At 45.3% G+C, this 17,167-nt stretch overlaps 1 protein-coding gene across 1 annotated transcript; it reads right to left on the bottom strand.

Moving 5' to 3' along the window:
* Positions 1 to 11,806: 11,806 nt before the first annotated feature.
* LOC115179719 (homeobox protein GBX-2-like) lies at positions 11,807 to 15,739 on the bottom strand. The gene is made up of 2 exons (XM_029741403.1): positions 14,625 to 15,739; positions 11,807 to 13,241 (listed from the first exon to the last, which is right to left on the bottom strand). The coding sequence occupies exons 1-2, from the start codon at positions 15,136 to 15,138 to the stop codon at positions 12,730 to 12,732; spliced, it is 1,026 nt and encodes a 341-aa protein (XP_029597263.1). The 5' UTR covers positions 15,139 to 15,739; the 3' UTR covers positions 11,807 to 12,729.
* Between the last annotated feature and the right edge of the window lie 1,428 nt (positions 15,740 to 17,167).

The following is a 17,167-nucleotide window of genomic DNA, read 5'->3' as shown; positions in this document are numbered from 1 at the left end:
GTGCTAGTGTACTTCTGGGCTGTCTGCATGCTCCAATGTGCTTAGGTGTGTGTGTGGTGCAGATGAAGGCGTTAGAGAGAGGTCCTGGCTGTAATGGGATAATACTCCTTTAATCCCTCTCCAGCCCTCTGGGATTCAGGAAGAGGCCCGAGGGGGGCACAAAGCAACCAAGGAGGGGGGAGACGGACAGGGGTCTGCCCTCACAAAGCACCAGGCACAGGGGAGGTGGGGGGAGACGGACAGGGGTCTGCCCTCACAAAGCACCAGGCACAGGGGAGGTGGGGGGAGACGGACAGGGGTCTGCCCTCACAAAGCACCAGGCACAGGGGAGGTGGGGGGAGACGGACAGGGGTCTGCCCTCACAAAGCACCGGGTACAGGGGAGGTGGGGGGAGACGGACAGGGGTCTGCCCTCACAAAGCACCGGGTACAGGGGAGGTGGGGGGAGACGGACAGGGGTCTGCCCTCACAAAGCACCGGGTACAGGGGAGGTGGGGGGAGACGGACGGGGGTCTGCCCTCACAAAGCACCGGGCACAGGGGAGGTGGGGGGAGACGGACAGGGGTCTGCCCTAACAAAGCACCGGGTACAGGGGAGGACAATGGGACCGTGGCGCGACAGCAGATGTAATTAAAGAGATTAGACGGGGAAGTGAGGAAAAGAGCAGCCAGAGGAGGAAGGGGAGGGATGGGGGGTAGAGTGGTTACTCTGTAAACAGTAATGCTGTGGGGGAGAGTGGTTACTCTGTAAACAGTAATGCTGTGGGGGAGAGTGGTTACTCTGTAAACAGTAATGCTGTGGGGGACAGAGAGGAAGGGGAGGGATGGGGGTAGAGTGGTTACTCTGTAAACAGTAATGCTGTGGGGGACAGAGAGGAAGGGGAGGGATGGGGGTAGAGTGGTTACTCTGTAAACAGTAATGCTGTGGGGGACAGAGAGGAAGGGGAGGGATGGGGGTAGAGTGGTTACTCTGTAAACAGTAATGCTGTGGGGGACAGAGGAAGGGGAGGGATGGGGGTAGAGTGGTTACTCTGTAAACAGTAATGCTGTGGGGGACAGAGAGGAAGGGGAGGGATGGGGGTAGAGTGGTTACTCTGTAAACAGTAATGCTGTGGGGGACAGAGAGGAAGGGGAGGGATGGGGGGTAGAGTGGTTACTCTGTAAACAGTAATGCTGTGGGGGACAGAGGAAGGGGAGGGATGGGGGGTAGAGTGGTTACTCTGTAAACAGTAATGCTGTGGGGGACAGAGAGGAAGGGGAGGGATGGGGTAGAGTGGTTACTCTGTAAACAGTAATGCTGTGGGGGACAGAGAGGAAGGGGAGGGATGGGGGGTAGAGTGGTTACTCTGTAAACAGTAATGCTGTTGGGGACAGAGAGGAAGGGGAGGGATGGGGGGGTAGAGTGGTTACTCTGTAAACAGTAATGCTGTGGGGGACAGAGAGGAAGGGGAGGGATGGGGGTAGAGTGGTTACTCTGTAAACAGTAATGCTGTGGGGGACAGAGAGGAAGGGGAGGGATGGGGGGTAGAGTGGTTACTCTGTAAACAGTAATGCTGTGGGGGACAGAGAGGAAGGGGAGGGATGGGGGGGTAGAGTGGTTACTCTGTAAACAGTAATGCTGTGGGGGACAGAGAGGAAGGGGAGGGATGGGGGGTAGAGTGGTTACTCTGTAAACAGTAATGCTGTGGGGGACAGAGAGGAAGGGGAGGGATGGGGGGTAGAGTGGTTACTCTGTAAACAGTAATGCTGTGGGGGACAGGGGAAGGGGAGGGATGGGGGTAGAGTGGTTACTCTGTAAACAGTAATGCTGTGAGGGACAGGGGAAGGGGAGGGATGGGGGTAGAGTGGTTACTCTGTAAACAGTAATGCTGTGGGGGACAGAGAGGAAGGGGAGGGATGGGGGTAGAGTGGTTACTCTGTAAACAGTAATGCTGTGGGGGACAGAGAGGAAGGGGAGGGATGGGGGGTAGAGTGGTTACTCTGTAAACAGTAATGCTGTGGGGGACAGAGGAAGGGGAGGGATGGGGGTAGAGTGGTTACTCTGTAAACAGTAATGCTGTGGGGGACAGAGGAAGGGGAGGGATGGGGGGTAGAGTGGTTACTCTGTAAACAGTAATGCTGTGGGGGACAGAGAGGAAGGGGAGGGATGGGGGGGTAGAGTGGTTACTCTGTAAACAGTAATGCTGTGGGGGACAGAGAGGAAGGGGAGGGATGGGGGGTAGAGTGGTTACTCTGTAAACAGTAATGCTGTGGGGGACAGAGAGGAAGGGGAGGGATGGGGGGAGAGTGGTTACTCTGTAAACAGTAATGCTGTGGGGGACAGAGAGGAAGGGGAGGGATGGGGGGAGAGTGGTTACTCTGTAAACAGTAATGCTGTGGGGGACAGAGGAAGGGGAGGGATGGGGGTAGAGTGGTTACTCTGTAAACAGTAATGCTGTGGGGGACAGAGAGGAAGGGGAGGGATGGGGGAGAGTGGTTACTCTGTAAACAGTAATGCTGTGGGGGACAGAGGAAGGGGAGGGATGGGGGGTAGAGTGGTTACTCTGTAAACAGTAATGCTGTGGGGGACAGAGAGGAAGGGGAGGGATGGGGGGTAGAGTGGTTACTCTGTAAACAGTAATGCTGTGGGGGACAGAGAGGAAGGGGAGGGATGGGGGTAGAGTGGTTACTCTGTAAACAGTAATGCTGTGGGGGACAGAGGAAGGGGAGGGATGGGGGGTAGAGTGGTTACTCTGTAAACAGTAATGCTGTGGGGGACAGAGAGGAAGGGGAGGGATGGGGGTAGAGTGGTTACTCTGTAAACAGTAATGCTGTGGGGGACAGAGGAAGGGGAGGGATGGGGGGGTAGAGTGGTTACTCTGTAAACAGTAATGCTGTGGGGGACAGAGGAAGGGGAGGGATGGGGGTAGAGTGGTTACTCTGTAAACAGTAATGCTCTGGGGGACAGAGGAAGGGGAGGGATGGGGGGTAGAGTGGTTACTCTGTAAACAGTAATGCTGTGGGGGACAGAGAGGAAGGGGAGGGATGGGGGGTAGAGTGGTTACTCTGTAAACAGTAATGCTGTGGGGGACAGAGAGGAAGGGGAGGGATGGGGGGTAGAGTGGTTACTCTGTAAACAGTAATGCTGTGGGGGACAGAGAGGAAGGGGAGGGATGGGGGGTAGAGTGGTTACTCTGTAAACAGTAATGCTGTGGGGGACAGAGAGGAAGGGGAGGGATGGGGGGTAGAGTGGTTACTCTGTAAACAGTAATGCTGTGGGGGACAGAGGAAGGGGAGGGATGGGGGGTAGAGTGGTTACTCTGTAAACAGTAATGCTGTGGGGGACAGAGGAAGGGGAGGGATGGGGGGTAGAGTGGTTACTCTGTAAACAGTAATGCTGTGGGGGACAGAGAGGAAGGGGAGGGATGGGGGGTAGAGTGGTTACTCTGTAAACAGTAATGCTGTGGGGGACAGAGAGGAAGGGGAGGGATGGGGGGTAGAGTGGTTACTCTGTAAACAGTAATGCTGTGGGGGACAGAGGAAGGGGAGGGATGGGGGTAGAGTGGTTACTCTGTAAACAGTAATGCTGTGGGGGACAGAGGAAGGGGAGGGATGGGGGGGGTAGAGTGGTTACTCTGTAAACAGTAATGCTGTGGGGGACAGAGAGGAAGGGGAGGGATGGGGGGTAGAGTGGTTACTCTGTAAACAGTAATGCTGTGGGGGACAGAGGAAGGGGAGGGATGGGGGGGTAGAGTGGTTACTCTGTAAACAGTAATGCTGTGGGGGACAGAGAGGAAGGGGAGGGATGGGGGGTAGAGTGGTTACTCTGTAAACAGTAATGCTGTGGGGGACAGAGGAAGGGGAGGGATGGGGGGTAGAGTGGTTACTCTGTAAACAGTAATGCTGTGGGGGACAGAGAGGAAGGGGAGGGATGGGGGGGGTAGAGTGGTTACTCTGTAAACAGTAATGCTGTGGGGGACAGAGAGGAAGGGGAGGGATGGGGGGTAGAGTGGTTACTCTGTAAACAGTAATGCTGTGGGGGACAGAGAGGAAGGGGAGGGATGGGGGGTAGAGTGGTTACTCTGTAAACAGTAATGCTGTGGGGGACAGAGAGGAAGGGGAGGGATGGGGGGTAGAGTGGTTACTCTGTAAACAGTAATGCTGTGGGGACAGAGAGGAAGGGGAGGGATGGGGGGTAGAGTGGTTACTCTGTAAACAGTAATGCTGTGGGGCACAGAGGAAGGGGAGGGATGGGGGGTAGAGTGGTTACTCTGTAAACAGTAATGCTGTGGGGGACAGAGAGGAAGGGGAGGGATGGGGGTAGAGTGGTTACTCTGTAAACAGTAATGCTGTGGGGGACAGAGAGGAAGGGGAGGGATGGGGGTAGAGTGGTTACTCTGTAAACAGTAATGCTGTGGGGGACAGAGAGGAAGGGGAGGGATGGGGGGTAGAGTGGTTACTCTGTAAACAGTAATGCTGTGGGGGACAGAGAGGAAGGGGAGGGATGGGGGGGTAGAGTGGTTACTCTGTAAACAGTAATGCTGTGGGGGACAGAGAGGAAGGGGAGGGATGGGGGTAGAGTGGTTACTCTGTAAACAGTAATGCTGTGGGGGACAGAGAGGAAGGGGAGGGATGGGGGGTAGAGTGGTTACTCTGTAAACAGTAATGCTGTGGGGGACAGAGAGGAAGGGGAGGGATGGGGGTAGAGTGGTTACTCTGTAAACAGTAATGCTGTGGGGGACAGAGAGGAAGGGGAGGGATGGGGGTAGAGTGGTTACTCTGTAAACAGTAATGCTGTGGGGGACAGAGGAAGGGGAGGGATGGGGGGTAGAGTGGTTACTCTGTAAACAGTAATGCTGTGGGGGACAGAGAGGAAGGGGAGGGATGGGGGTAGAGTGGTTACTCTGTAAACAGTAATGCTGTGGGGGACAGAGAGGAAGGGGAGGGATGGGGGTAGAGTGGTTACTCTGTAAACAGTAATGCTATGGGGGACAGAGAGGATGGGGGGTGGAGTGGTTACTCAGTAAACAGTAATGCTGTGGGGGACAGAGGAAGGGGAGGGATGGGGGGGTAGAGTGGTTACTCTGTAAACAGTAATGCTGTGGGGTAGAGTGGTTACTCTGTAAACAGTAATGCTGGGGGGTAGAGTGGTTACTCTGTAAACAGTAATGCTGTGGGGGAGAGTGGTTACTCTGTAAACAGTAATGCTGTGGGGGAGAGTGGTTACTCTAAACAGTAATGCTGTGGGGTAGAGTGGTTACTCTGTAAACAGTAATGCTGTGGGGGAGAGTGGTTACTCTAAACAGTAATGCTGTGGGGTAGAGTGGTTACTCTGTAAACAGTAATGCTGTGGGGGAGAGTGGTTACTCTAAACAGTAATGCTGCGGGGGAGAGTGGTTACTCTGTAAACAGTAATGCTGCGGGGGAGAGTGGTTACTCTGTAAACAGTAATGCTGCAGGGGAGAGTGGTTACTCTGTAAACAGTAATGCTGTGGGGGAGAGTGGTTACTCTGTAAACAGTAATGCTGCGGGGGAGAGTGGTTACTCTGTAAACAGTAATGCTGTCGGGGAGAGTGGTTACTCTGTAAACAGTAATGCTGCGGGGGAGAGTGGTTACTATGTAAACAGTAATGCTGTGGGGGAGAGTGGTTACTCTGTAAACAGTAATGCTGTGGGGTAGAGTGGTTACTCTGTAAACAGTAATGCTGTGGGGGAGAGTGGTTACTCTGTAAAGAGTAATGCTGTGGGGGAGAGTAGTTACTCTGTAAACAGTAATGCTGTGGGGTAGAGAGAGATGGGGAGGAGAGAGAGAGAGATGGGGGGGGAGGAGAGAGAGAGAGCGAGGGGGAGGAGAGAGAGAGAGGGGGGCGGGCTTTCCAGATGACTGGGGTTCTATTGGATATCAGTTTCCTCATATTTAAATACTTTCAAATGCCCATGTATCAGTTTACTAAGTAAAGGCTCAGAAAGTAAATTTCAAAGGACAAGTCAATGTAAAGCGATGCCTTCTGTCCCGACCCAGGCATTGTGTTGTTGGGAATCAGTATGAACTCAGTGTTTATTGTTATGGCCTCAACGAGAGGACACACACGGTGTACCAGATGAGTCGGACAGTGTCAGAGAGCAGAGGACTGGGTAGCACAGACCGCTCTGCTCCGAGAGACTAAACTATTAGGAATGCAAGAGGAGTGGCCAAATGAGGCGTGAACGTTAGCTAGGTACCGTGGTGATGTGAGGCTGATGCAGGGCGATCCAGAGGACAGATGGCTACAGGGGACCCGGCCAAGGAAATCCTCCAGCAGACCTGTAGCTATGTATCTGGCTGTGTCCCTGTTTGGTTATGACATTTGTCTCCATGGTGAACCGTACAGACCATAGGGAATACTATGGATATAGAGACCGTATAAATGACTAATACTTTACTCTGGGTTAAGGTTGTCCGTTTCTTTAATAAACTTAGAAATTCATGAATTAAATTGAAATTCAATTCAGGAAGTGGAAAAATGCACAATGATAAAAAAATCTTATTTTTTTCAATTATTGAATTGATTTGCAATTAATCTGCTGAATTGACCGAATTGATTTGGAATTGTCTCAACCCCAATTCAAGCAAAATCTGAAATGATGTTCACGAAATATATTTTAATCCTCAACACACAATTTACATAGATATCTAACACTGAAAATAACTAAGAAATAACTAAATGAAAATAATTACTTGAAAACGACGTGGCCAATAGTAGCCCATACACATGTTTATTTCTCAGTGAAATGGTAATCATGGTATATTATTTTCTACTTGTACTTTATAAAACATGCTTTTCCCAAGAGTTATTTTCAAGGTATTTTATGCTAAAAGTGGTGGACAAATTAGGACAATATAATAACTATATTTCATACCTGAACCTGAAATAACCAGCTTAATGTAAAATGCTGAATCTAGAAAGCTATTTTCATTTGCATCTGAAATTACTTCAGTGTGGATTACATTTTCCCACAAATCTTAGCTTTAGTATTTTAATGAACTCCCTCTTTTGAAGGAACACGTTCTCCAAGCAAATAGTTGATTATTTCTCCATAATAATAAACTGTCATGCAGTAAAAACATTTTTTAAATTTAGATACAAATTATATGATCTCTCTAAAGATTCCTGTGGAATGTTAGAGTTGTATAAAATATATTTAGGAATACGTTCATAAATGTGGATAATTAGAGTCGATGTTTTCTGACTCTTGCAAATGAAGAATTTAAGTTATTCTGAACATTTACTATATAATGGATTTGATTGAGATGGTAACAATTTATGGAAGAAAATGTATTTGTCCTTAGCAAAGTCAAACCTATTCAGTGAGACTATTTGCACTGAGGTACATTAAAACATGTTGCAGCAATTACTGGCAATCATTGTATAATTAAATAATGGGACCTCCTGTATCTTTCTATTGATATTAGTACTGTATTTGTTCCTGTATCTTTCTATTGATATTAGTACTGTATTTGTTCCTGTATCTTTCTATTGATATTAGTACTGTATTTGTTCCTGTATCTTTCTATTGATATTAGTACTGTATTTGTTCCTGTATCTTTCTGTTGATATTAGTACTGTATTTGTTCCTGTATCTTTCTATTGATATTAGTACTGTATTTGTTCCTGTATCTTTCTATTGATATTAGTACTGTATTTGTTCCTGTATCTTTCTATTGATATTAGTACTGCATTTGTTCCTGTATCTTTCTATTGATATTAGTACTGTATTTGTTCCTGTATCTTTCTATTGATATTAGTACTGTATTTGTTCCTGTATCTTTCTATTGATATTAGTACTGTATTTGTTCCTGTATCTTTCTATTGATATTAGTACTGTATTTGTTCCTGTATCTTTCTATTGATATTAGTACTGTATTTGTTCCTGTATCTTTCTTTTGATATTAGTACTGTATTTGTTCCTGTATCTTTCTATTGATATTAGTACTGTATTTGTTCCTGTATCTTTCTATTGATATTAGTACTGTATTTGTTCCTGTATCTTTCTCTTGATATTAGTACTGTATTTGTTCCTGTATCTTTCTGTTGATATTAGTACTGTATTTGTTCCTGTATCTTTCTATTGATATTAGTACTGTATTTGTTCCTGTATCTTTCTATTGATATTAGTACTGTATTTGTTCCTGTATCTTTCTATTGATATTAGTACTGTATTTGTTCCTGTATCTTTCTATTGATATTGGTACTGTATTTGTTCCTGTATCTTTCTGTTGATATTAGTACTGTATTTGTTCCTGTATCTTTCTATTGATATTAGTACTGTATTTGTTCCTGTATCTTTCTATTGATATTGGTACTGTATTTGTTCCTGTATCTTTCTGTTGATATTAGTACTGTATTTGTTCCTGTATCTTTCTATTGATATTAGTATTGTATTTGCTATATGTTGGCCTGCACCTACAGTATGAGAGAGATACTGAGAGAGAGAGAGATACTGAACGAGAGATACTGAGGGAGACAGTAGTGTTTACTGTAAATTTTTTGTTTATTTCATTTTTGTTTATTATCTATTTCACTTGCTTTGGCAATGTAAACATACGTTTTCCATACCAATAAAAGCCTTAAATTGAAATGGAATTGGGAGAGAGAGAGATACTAAGAGGCAGAGAGAGATACTGAGAGAGAGAGATGTGTGTAGCTTGGTGTATGAGGGGTTTATAGAGTATTCATTTCCAGTAGCAGCATTCTCAAACCAGAGCCTATTAGGCCACGCGAGTCTCATGGCTCGCTTTCCATCAGAATTAATCATTGGGGGTTAATTTGAAGCTTCGACAAGTTGCTGTTAATTTAGTGCAGGGGGGACATGCTAGAGTGAAAAGCGGAGGTCCCGACCAATCCCCTTGGGCCTCATTTATCAGCCAACCGCGACGGCCCGGCTTGATTACAATTTGCAAAAAAATTCATTACAGTTAGCGGGGCAATTGTCAGATCTCCCCCTCTCACCTCGATACTCATATCGCTTTCTCTGTCAAACATCCTCCTCCAGTAGGCTACACAAATTGCTCAGTGTGTGTTCTTTCAATACAATCTAATCTAGCAAATCTGTGTTTGATTAATTGTGTAATGGACATATTTTGTTGTAAGTATCCAGTAATCAAATGCCTGAGTGGATCTCTGTCGGGGTGTGCACGAGTTTGTGTGGAATAGAAGACAACAGACACACACACACACACTCCTCTAGAGCGGGTCATGAGAGCTCATCTTGTAGCCAGGCCTGTCAGTGATGCTCAGCCAGAGCGCGAGCTGCCGCCGTAAATCTGAGCTTTACAGTAATTCACTCTTTCTGCTACGATGACGAGTTGCGATTTCAGTTTAATAATCAAAAAATGTGCTTGGAGAATTTCCAACGATGAATCAATCAGTAGGGAAAGTACATTTTACGTGGGTTGAATAGAGGCGACTGTAAACTTTATGATTTGGATAGGCTGTAGGCCTCATAATACAAGATGAATTCAATGTAAATGAATTTGTCTATTTGTGTGTCAGGATCCATAGCCTATTTCCTCTAGTTTATTTTGAAGATATAACAGCGTTATTTGTGCGTTATCATGGCGTGCGAATTACAAACGATGACTGACGTGAAAATGTTGTTCAGGTGCGTGACGCGCTGCGCGTGCCTGGGTTAAATGATGCGAGTGAAGATAATAACGTTGTTGTTGCGGGGGGATAGCGCGCTGGCTAAACGCTGCCAGAGAGACGGAGAGGGGCTACACGCTGCCGGAGAGACGGAGAGACGGAGAGGGGCTACACGCTGCCGGAGAGACGGAGAGGGGCTACACGCTGCCAGAGAGACGGAGAGGGGCTACACGCTGCCAGAGAGACGGAGAGGGGCTACACGCTGCCAGAGAGACGGAGAGGGGCTACACGCTGCCAGAGAGACGGAGAGGGGCTACACGCTGCCAGAGAGACGGAGAGGGGCTACACGCTGCCGGAGAGACGGAGAGGGGCTACACGACAGAACGATCGTTAAACTACTGCTACAACATCTTGGAGGATGCTTTAGCTCAGGAAGAATGATGGTTGTCTTATTTGAGGACACTTGTGGGATTAATCAATACTCATTGGAAAAGAGGAGTTTACTTGTATCATTTATATACAGTAGTTCTAGTAGAGAATATTATTTAACTCCAAATGTGTTTCTTAAAAACAACTTTTTTCTTTAAATTGCTTTTTAAAACATTGTAAAACAATGTTTTTTATATATATATATATATATATATATATATATCTTTGTCTTAAAATGTGTAGCCTAGCTTATTTAGTATCCAACCTATTGCAAGAAAGGCGAATTATAATAACCAATATTGTTTTAAATTCGTTTATATAACACCGATAAATACATTATCCGAATGGATTATTTTATAATTTAGCCTAGTGACATTTGAAACGGTTTAATATGTTTAGGGTGGACTATAGACACGCAGTGGTAGGTCTGACAGATGGAGCTTAACGCAGACTATTCATGTGCGGAACATCACCGACAGATCCCAACAACATGTCCTTAGAGATCACAAGGGGAAAGTTCTGCAAGTAGGCCTACGTTGTATTTTAGTCGCCAATCTTAGCAAAATAAATGTATGAAATTGTAAACCTCAATAGATGTAAATATTAATGGCAAAGCAATTGGCGCGCTGGGAGGCTTGCCAAACACACGTCACCTCTTTGTCCCGGTACCATAATAAATGAGGCGCTCTGGACCCGGGGCAAGGTGAGGCCGAAGATCAGGCTGACACCAGGCCACGACCTTCCTAAACAGCCGGGCTCGTGACGTTTCACTCGGATGGGAATTGGTGTTCCTCACAGCCTTGGAGGAACCTCGGAGTTTCATTCACCCTGGCTGATACGACCCACCCCCTGTCATAACACGAGATCTTCTTACATATTTATTATTGGCAAGCATCAGGTTGATTTGCTCCAACATACGCGACGAGGTTGGCCTTAATTCCAGAGGACGGCTGGAGCAGAGGGGTAGAGCCGTAAAACTGTCACCTCCCTGGCTGACTGCATGGCTCTACTGTTGGAGAGATAAACACTTGGTCCTGCCTCTGCATTACCTGCAAACCTCACAGTTGGTCCTGCCTCTGCATTACCTGCAAACCTCACAGTTGGTCCTGCCTCTGCATTACCTGCAAACCTCACAGTTGGTCCTGCCTCTGCATTACCTGCAAACCTCACAGTTGGTCCTGCCTCTGCATTACCTGCAAACCTCACAGTTGGTCCTGCCTCTGCATTACCTGCAAACCTCACAGTTGGTCCTGCCTCTGCATTACCTGCAAATCTCACAGTTGGTCCTGCCTCTGCATTACCTGCAAACCTCACAGTTGGTCCTGCCTCTGCATTACCTGCAAACCTCACAGTTGGTCCTGCCTCAGCGCAAACCTCACAGTTGGTCCTGCCTCAGCATTACCTGCAAACCTCACAGTTGGTGCAGGCAAAATTATATAAATCTGAAAGGCATTAATTATAATAGTATAATGACAGGGTTATTACAAGTAATAGTCTTAATAATAGTGTAAATTGTGTTGTAAATGAAATCTTAACGAAATCGTGTCGTTAATCACCCTTAATTCAAAGATAAAATACATAAGCAATTATCTTCCTTATTGGATTGTGAAAATAATATTTGTCACTTGCAGACAACAAATTGAATAATCCCAAATTAGCATTTGATATATTGGTGAAAATAATAATCAACCAAGGAATTGAAATATCATGATCAACTCAAAGCCCAGCACTCAAGAAAGCACCTGAAAACCCGCGCATGCGTAATTTCGCTAAAGATTTCAAATTCAAATAGAATTGCACAAAAATGAAATGACAATAAACAAACTGACAAATTGTTGACAATTGCTAATGGTTCATCTTTAATGCACACTTTATTATTTACTCAATAAGTCATGGAATGTTAGTTACTTTTTGCACAATATTAAATAAATTAGCAGCGTGCTTCTTGACTGTTGAAAAAGTCACAATGAGGAAAACTAATTCAAGCAACCATGGAATGAAACAATGGAAACAAACTCAAACTGAGAACTAAAGTCGGATGGTTTTACAGGGCCACTCTTTGCTTTTTGGTGGAGATGATTGATGGTTGAGGTGTCTGAGCATATTTGTAGGCTATGTGTACAATATGTGTATTGGTATGGGGGGGGGTGATAACATTAGAAATGATAAAAGTGCTCCTTTTGGGACAAAGCTGTTCATTCTGATCTGATTTGCGCCTGCTGCAAAAACAACAATAATACAAGCAAGGTCCTTCAGAATCAGCCGCACAAACGTCAAAGAAAATCTAACAGACGTAAAAGTAGGTTATATATTTTTTTCAATATCTCGGAAATGTACAATTGGATGTATTGTTGTCTTTTTGTAATGTCCTCAGTTTGGTCCCATGGCGGTTATAGTTATGGTCCGTCTCGGTATTTACACTCGTAACCAAGGTGATACATATGTCACCATTTTGAGTTTTTTTGTCTTCTTGGTATTTAATCAATTTACCATCAGTGGATCGATTCAGCAGTAATGCAGAGGAAAAGCAAAGTACCATCAATTAATTTGCTCTCCTCTGGCTTACAAAGACTTACAAAGACTCACCAAAGGATAAACTTGGTTTGTGATTCCAAAATAACGTGTGTGCTGTTTTTCTGTTTTTAAACCGTGTTATTAACTTAATCTGTATTTAGTCCATCGGTTTAACATAAAGAAATGTTATGGTCTGGCTTGCTCTAACTGTTGGTGCTGACTTCTTATTGCAAACCGACTGACGTGCACAGGGATAGGCACCACGATTTTAGGGTTCCTAGAGGGCTCGCCGGTTTTGGAGTTGACGTTACCAGCCTTCACGCGCTTCCACTTGGCCCTCCGGTTCTGGAACCAAATCTTGACTTGAACTTCGCTGAGTTTCAAGGCATGCGCAATCTGAGAGCGTTCTGTCAAAGACAGGTATTTCTTACAATGGAATTCCTTCTCCAGTTCCAAGAGCTGCTCGCTCGTGAACGCCGTTCTCCGCCGCCTGTTCTTGCCGGTAGACGTGGTGCTGCCAGTGCCGTTGGACCCGTGGACGCCGTCATCCACGTTACCCTCCCCATCATCTTTCTGACACATCGAGTTACCCGTCATGTTGTCGTCGGAGCTGTAGTCTAAATCGCTGTCCATTGAGAAGCTCTCATCTCTTCTATTGCATTCGTCCTCTTTCGGGTCTTCTTTGCCATGGGTTCTGGCTGTGTGGGTTAGGATATAGAACATGTTACTTTAGGTTAGATTGACCTCAAAATAGAAAAGTAAATGACAATGTGTAACTTATATAATGGACTGATACGCAACAGTTTATTAGTTTATATAATGGATAACCACAATCATACTTTTAACGAAATATTTAGCTTTAAAAAAACAAGCAACTTTTCTCCTACATTTGATTAATCACTAACGTTGTATTGTATCAACCTTTCGTTTCATGAGTAAATACCCACGAGTAGACTTTACATATTGTGTTACAGGAAAACAATAGCCTATTATATTATGGAGCAAATTAGGAACAAATTCAATTATGTCTCTGGACGTATTTAAGTGAAGTGAAAGTTATTTAAGTAAATATATATTTAAGTAAATATTTATCGAAATAGGCCCATCGGCTGTATCATGACACATGTCACGTATGAATTAGGCCTCCCGCTTACTATAATTCCATTCATTTTAGAGACAAAATCAATTGATTTATATTATACAATGTCTTAAACGCACTTACGGAGTTAAAGTGTTATATTACATGTATTTCATAATAAATATAGACCCTCATATAAATGACTCGGTCGACTTTGAATTTTGATCACAGTATTATAGACATTCAAATACTGCAGGCGCTTTTCCCATCCTTCAATTAAAACAGGCTAAATTAGTCATTTAGTTTTCCCCCAGGCACTATTCATTGAAAAGCCTGATATAAACGTATTTGATATGCGAATATCATGTCAAGCTTCTCAAGACAAAATATGGAAGCGTCCATGTAAAGAATTTGTTTAAAAAAAAAAAAGACACATTTTTCACTCAGGGGCAACAGCCACTTTCTATCACTATACTTGAATCGTTGTCATTTGATGTGGAATTCACAGGATATAACCTACGCCAACACTGAGTGAGTAGAACTTACAGGTTATCCTCAAATGCCACTTGGGTCCTTCTTTTGTACATTGATGACGTAGGTCTATTGTTAATATGGGTCCGTTAGCTAATGGTCCTAATAGCATCATTAATGAGATAAAGTTTACAGTTCGAATTACTTCTTATAAGGAACCTCGCAAATGTGCACTATTATTTATTTATTTATTTTTATAATAGGCCTAATAAACACGAGTATTCGCTTTGAAATTCTCTTTTACAACTTGTGCTTACAAATAATATCTAATTTATCCAAGAACATTAGGTTACATTTTAGTCATTTAGCAGACGCTCTTGTTCAGAGTGACTTACAGTTAGTGCGTCCAAGTACAAGACAGCCACAAATCCCAAACACAGGCTCAGTCAAACCTTTCCTCAATAGAACCTTAAGTCAGGTCAAGTAAACAACCCTGTCCAGCAGAGTCCAGACAAAACAGAGTTTACTGTACCTGTGGATGACTGCAATGGCTCTGAGTCGTGGTAGGAGGGGAGCGTCGCGGGCTCCTTTCCTAGAAAAGTCTTTCCGTCATCCCCATCCAAACGAATGTCCTGAGATTTATTGAAGGCGGCGTGGAGAGATTGCGAGCCGAACTTCCTCGCCGCCTCCTGGTGCTGCTGTGAAGCCGAGAACCCTCCAGGCAGGCTTGCCATCAGGGTGGAGGTGAGCGCCATGCCCTGAGCCAGGCTAGAGCAGAAAGAGTTCTGGAGGCTGGGGATCTGGTGGTGCGGATGGGTAGCCGAGAGCCCCTGCTGCAGGGCGGACTGGGGTAGGGCAGGGGGCGGCGGAGGGTGCGGTGGGAGTACCACTGACCGGTACGGCATGAACATGGGGTAACCGGTGTAGACGAAGTGTCCCGGGCTGGGCTGAGGGGGACCGCCGATCAGAGAGTCGATACTGAAGGCAGTGGTGCTTCCCAGTGGGCGCTGCATCATCATAAACGAAGGGCTGAACGCTGCACTCATATGATCTGATGGAAGGAATGTCAATCAAGGAAATGTTACTGGAGAAATGGAAGGGAGCGATGACACCTGCAGTCTTTCTTGGGTTCGGAAGTCACCAACTTCACAACGTTGTTATTCGACAGACAACCGACCTTAGAAATGTGGACGTTTTGGTAATCCCGTGATTATTTGTTCGTTTCTCGCGATTAAATAAAACCATTCCATCAACATTGCAGATGGTCGACACACGATGCTGGAGAGTGGAGATGTGTCCAGATCAACAGAATTAGTAGCCAACTTGGAGCCGTGGTGGTTTCCGAATTTAGCAGAACTCATGTGGCCCCTTTTGGTTTACCTTGCGCTCCGATAGCGGGAGCCAAAGCGCATTCCAAGTGCCAATCAATATCCTCGAGTTGTAGCTGACGTTCTGACCATTTGACAACAACAATCTTATATTCGATGATACTCGGTTTCCGCACGTCTGTCTAACTCACTCTAGAGAGTAGAGTGATGCTACTCCGTTCTACAACATCCAGATGTTAAGCAAGGAGTTTAAATTACGCTCCCTCTGTTTGATCGGCTCCTCCACTCGCATGGACCACCCTCTCATCGCACTCTCGCATTTCATTGGTCGCTGTTAAACTGTTGGGCTAGCCTAGCTGTCATTCGTCACAGACCTGTGAGGGCTGGCTTCGGTCTGGGTCTAGGAAATAAATGCCAATTATGTGGATTTGTAAAGCGTAGGCTATACACATCCTAAGGGACCATAATGCAAATGGGAATTAGCTAGGCTACACATGCAATATGCATACATATTGACTACAACTGTCTTCCTTACATGAAATGTATAAAACATAAAAATAACTATTTGTACTGAATAGGGTTGCAAAATTATGGGAACTGTAGATAAATTCCCTGGTTTTCCTCAAATCCGTGTTGTAGGAAATTCGGGATCTTCCAACCAGGATTTCTGGAAAACCAGGGAATCTATTGAAAGTTAATGGAATTTTGCAACCCTAGTACTGTCACGCCCTGACCACAGAGAGCCCTTGTTTCTCTATGGTGTAGTAGGTTAGGGCGTGACTGGGGGTATTGTAGTTTATTATTTCTATGTGGGGTTCTAGTTTATTATTTCTATGTTGGTGATTTGTATGATTCCCAATTAGAGGCAGCTGGGAATCATTGTCTCTGATTGGGGATCATATTTAGGTAGCCTTTTTCCCACCTGTGTTTTGTGGGATATTGTTTTTGTTTAGTTGCCTGTGTGCGCTTCACTACTACATGTTTCGTTATTTTCACGTTAAATAAATATGTGGAACTCAACTCACGCTGCGCCTTGGTCCGCTCTGTATGACGATCGTGACAAGTACTGAATGTGTGTGTGTGTGTATGCATGTGTTGTTGCTTTGTGTGTGTTGATTAAAAAAATCCCGTTCCACCTTTTCAGAATTACCAAAAGTATTGGTCATTATGAGAAAAGACTGTTCCCTGATATTATGGCCTCTTGTACCAGAAGGAAGCTGAGATCAAACAGTGGAAGGTCCACATTCACTACCGACCAGGCTACCAATGGGCCTTCAGGTGAAGTAAGAGCTGGAGAGGAGATGGAGAGAGGGAGGTTAGATGTTGAGATGGAGGTTAGATTTAGAGATGGAGGTTAGATGGACTGATGAGGGTAGATGGAAATATGGAGGGTAGATGGAGAGATGGAGGGTAGATGGGGAGATGGAGAGATGGAGGGTTGATGGAGAGATGGTTAGATGGAGGGTAGATGAGAGATGGAGGGTAGATGGAGAGATGGAGGGTAGATGGAGGGAGAGATGGAGGGTAGATGAGAGATGGAGGGTAGATGGAGAGATGGAGGGTAGATGGAAATATTGAGGGTAGATGAGAAGGAAGTTAGATGGTAGATGGAGAGATGGAGGGTAGATGGAGATGATGGAGGGTAGATGGATTAATTAAGGGTTGATGGAGGGTTGATGGAGAGATGGAGGGTTGATGGAGAGATGGAGGGTAGATGGAGAGATGGAGGGTAGATGGAGAGATGGAG

The sequence above is a fragment of the Salmo trutta genome, chromosome 39 (genome assembly GCF_901001165.1).
Source record: "Salmo trutta chromosome 39, fSalTru1.1, whole genome shotgun sequence".
Lineage (NCBI taxonomy): Eukaryota > Metazoa > Chordata > Actinopteri > Salmoniformes > Salmonidae > Salmo > Salmo trutta.
The sequence above is the reverse complement of the archived record's forward strand: the minus strand, read 5'-3'. Positions and strand labels throughout refer to the sequence as shown.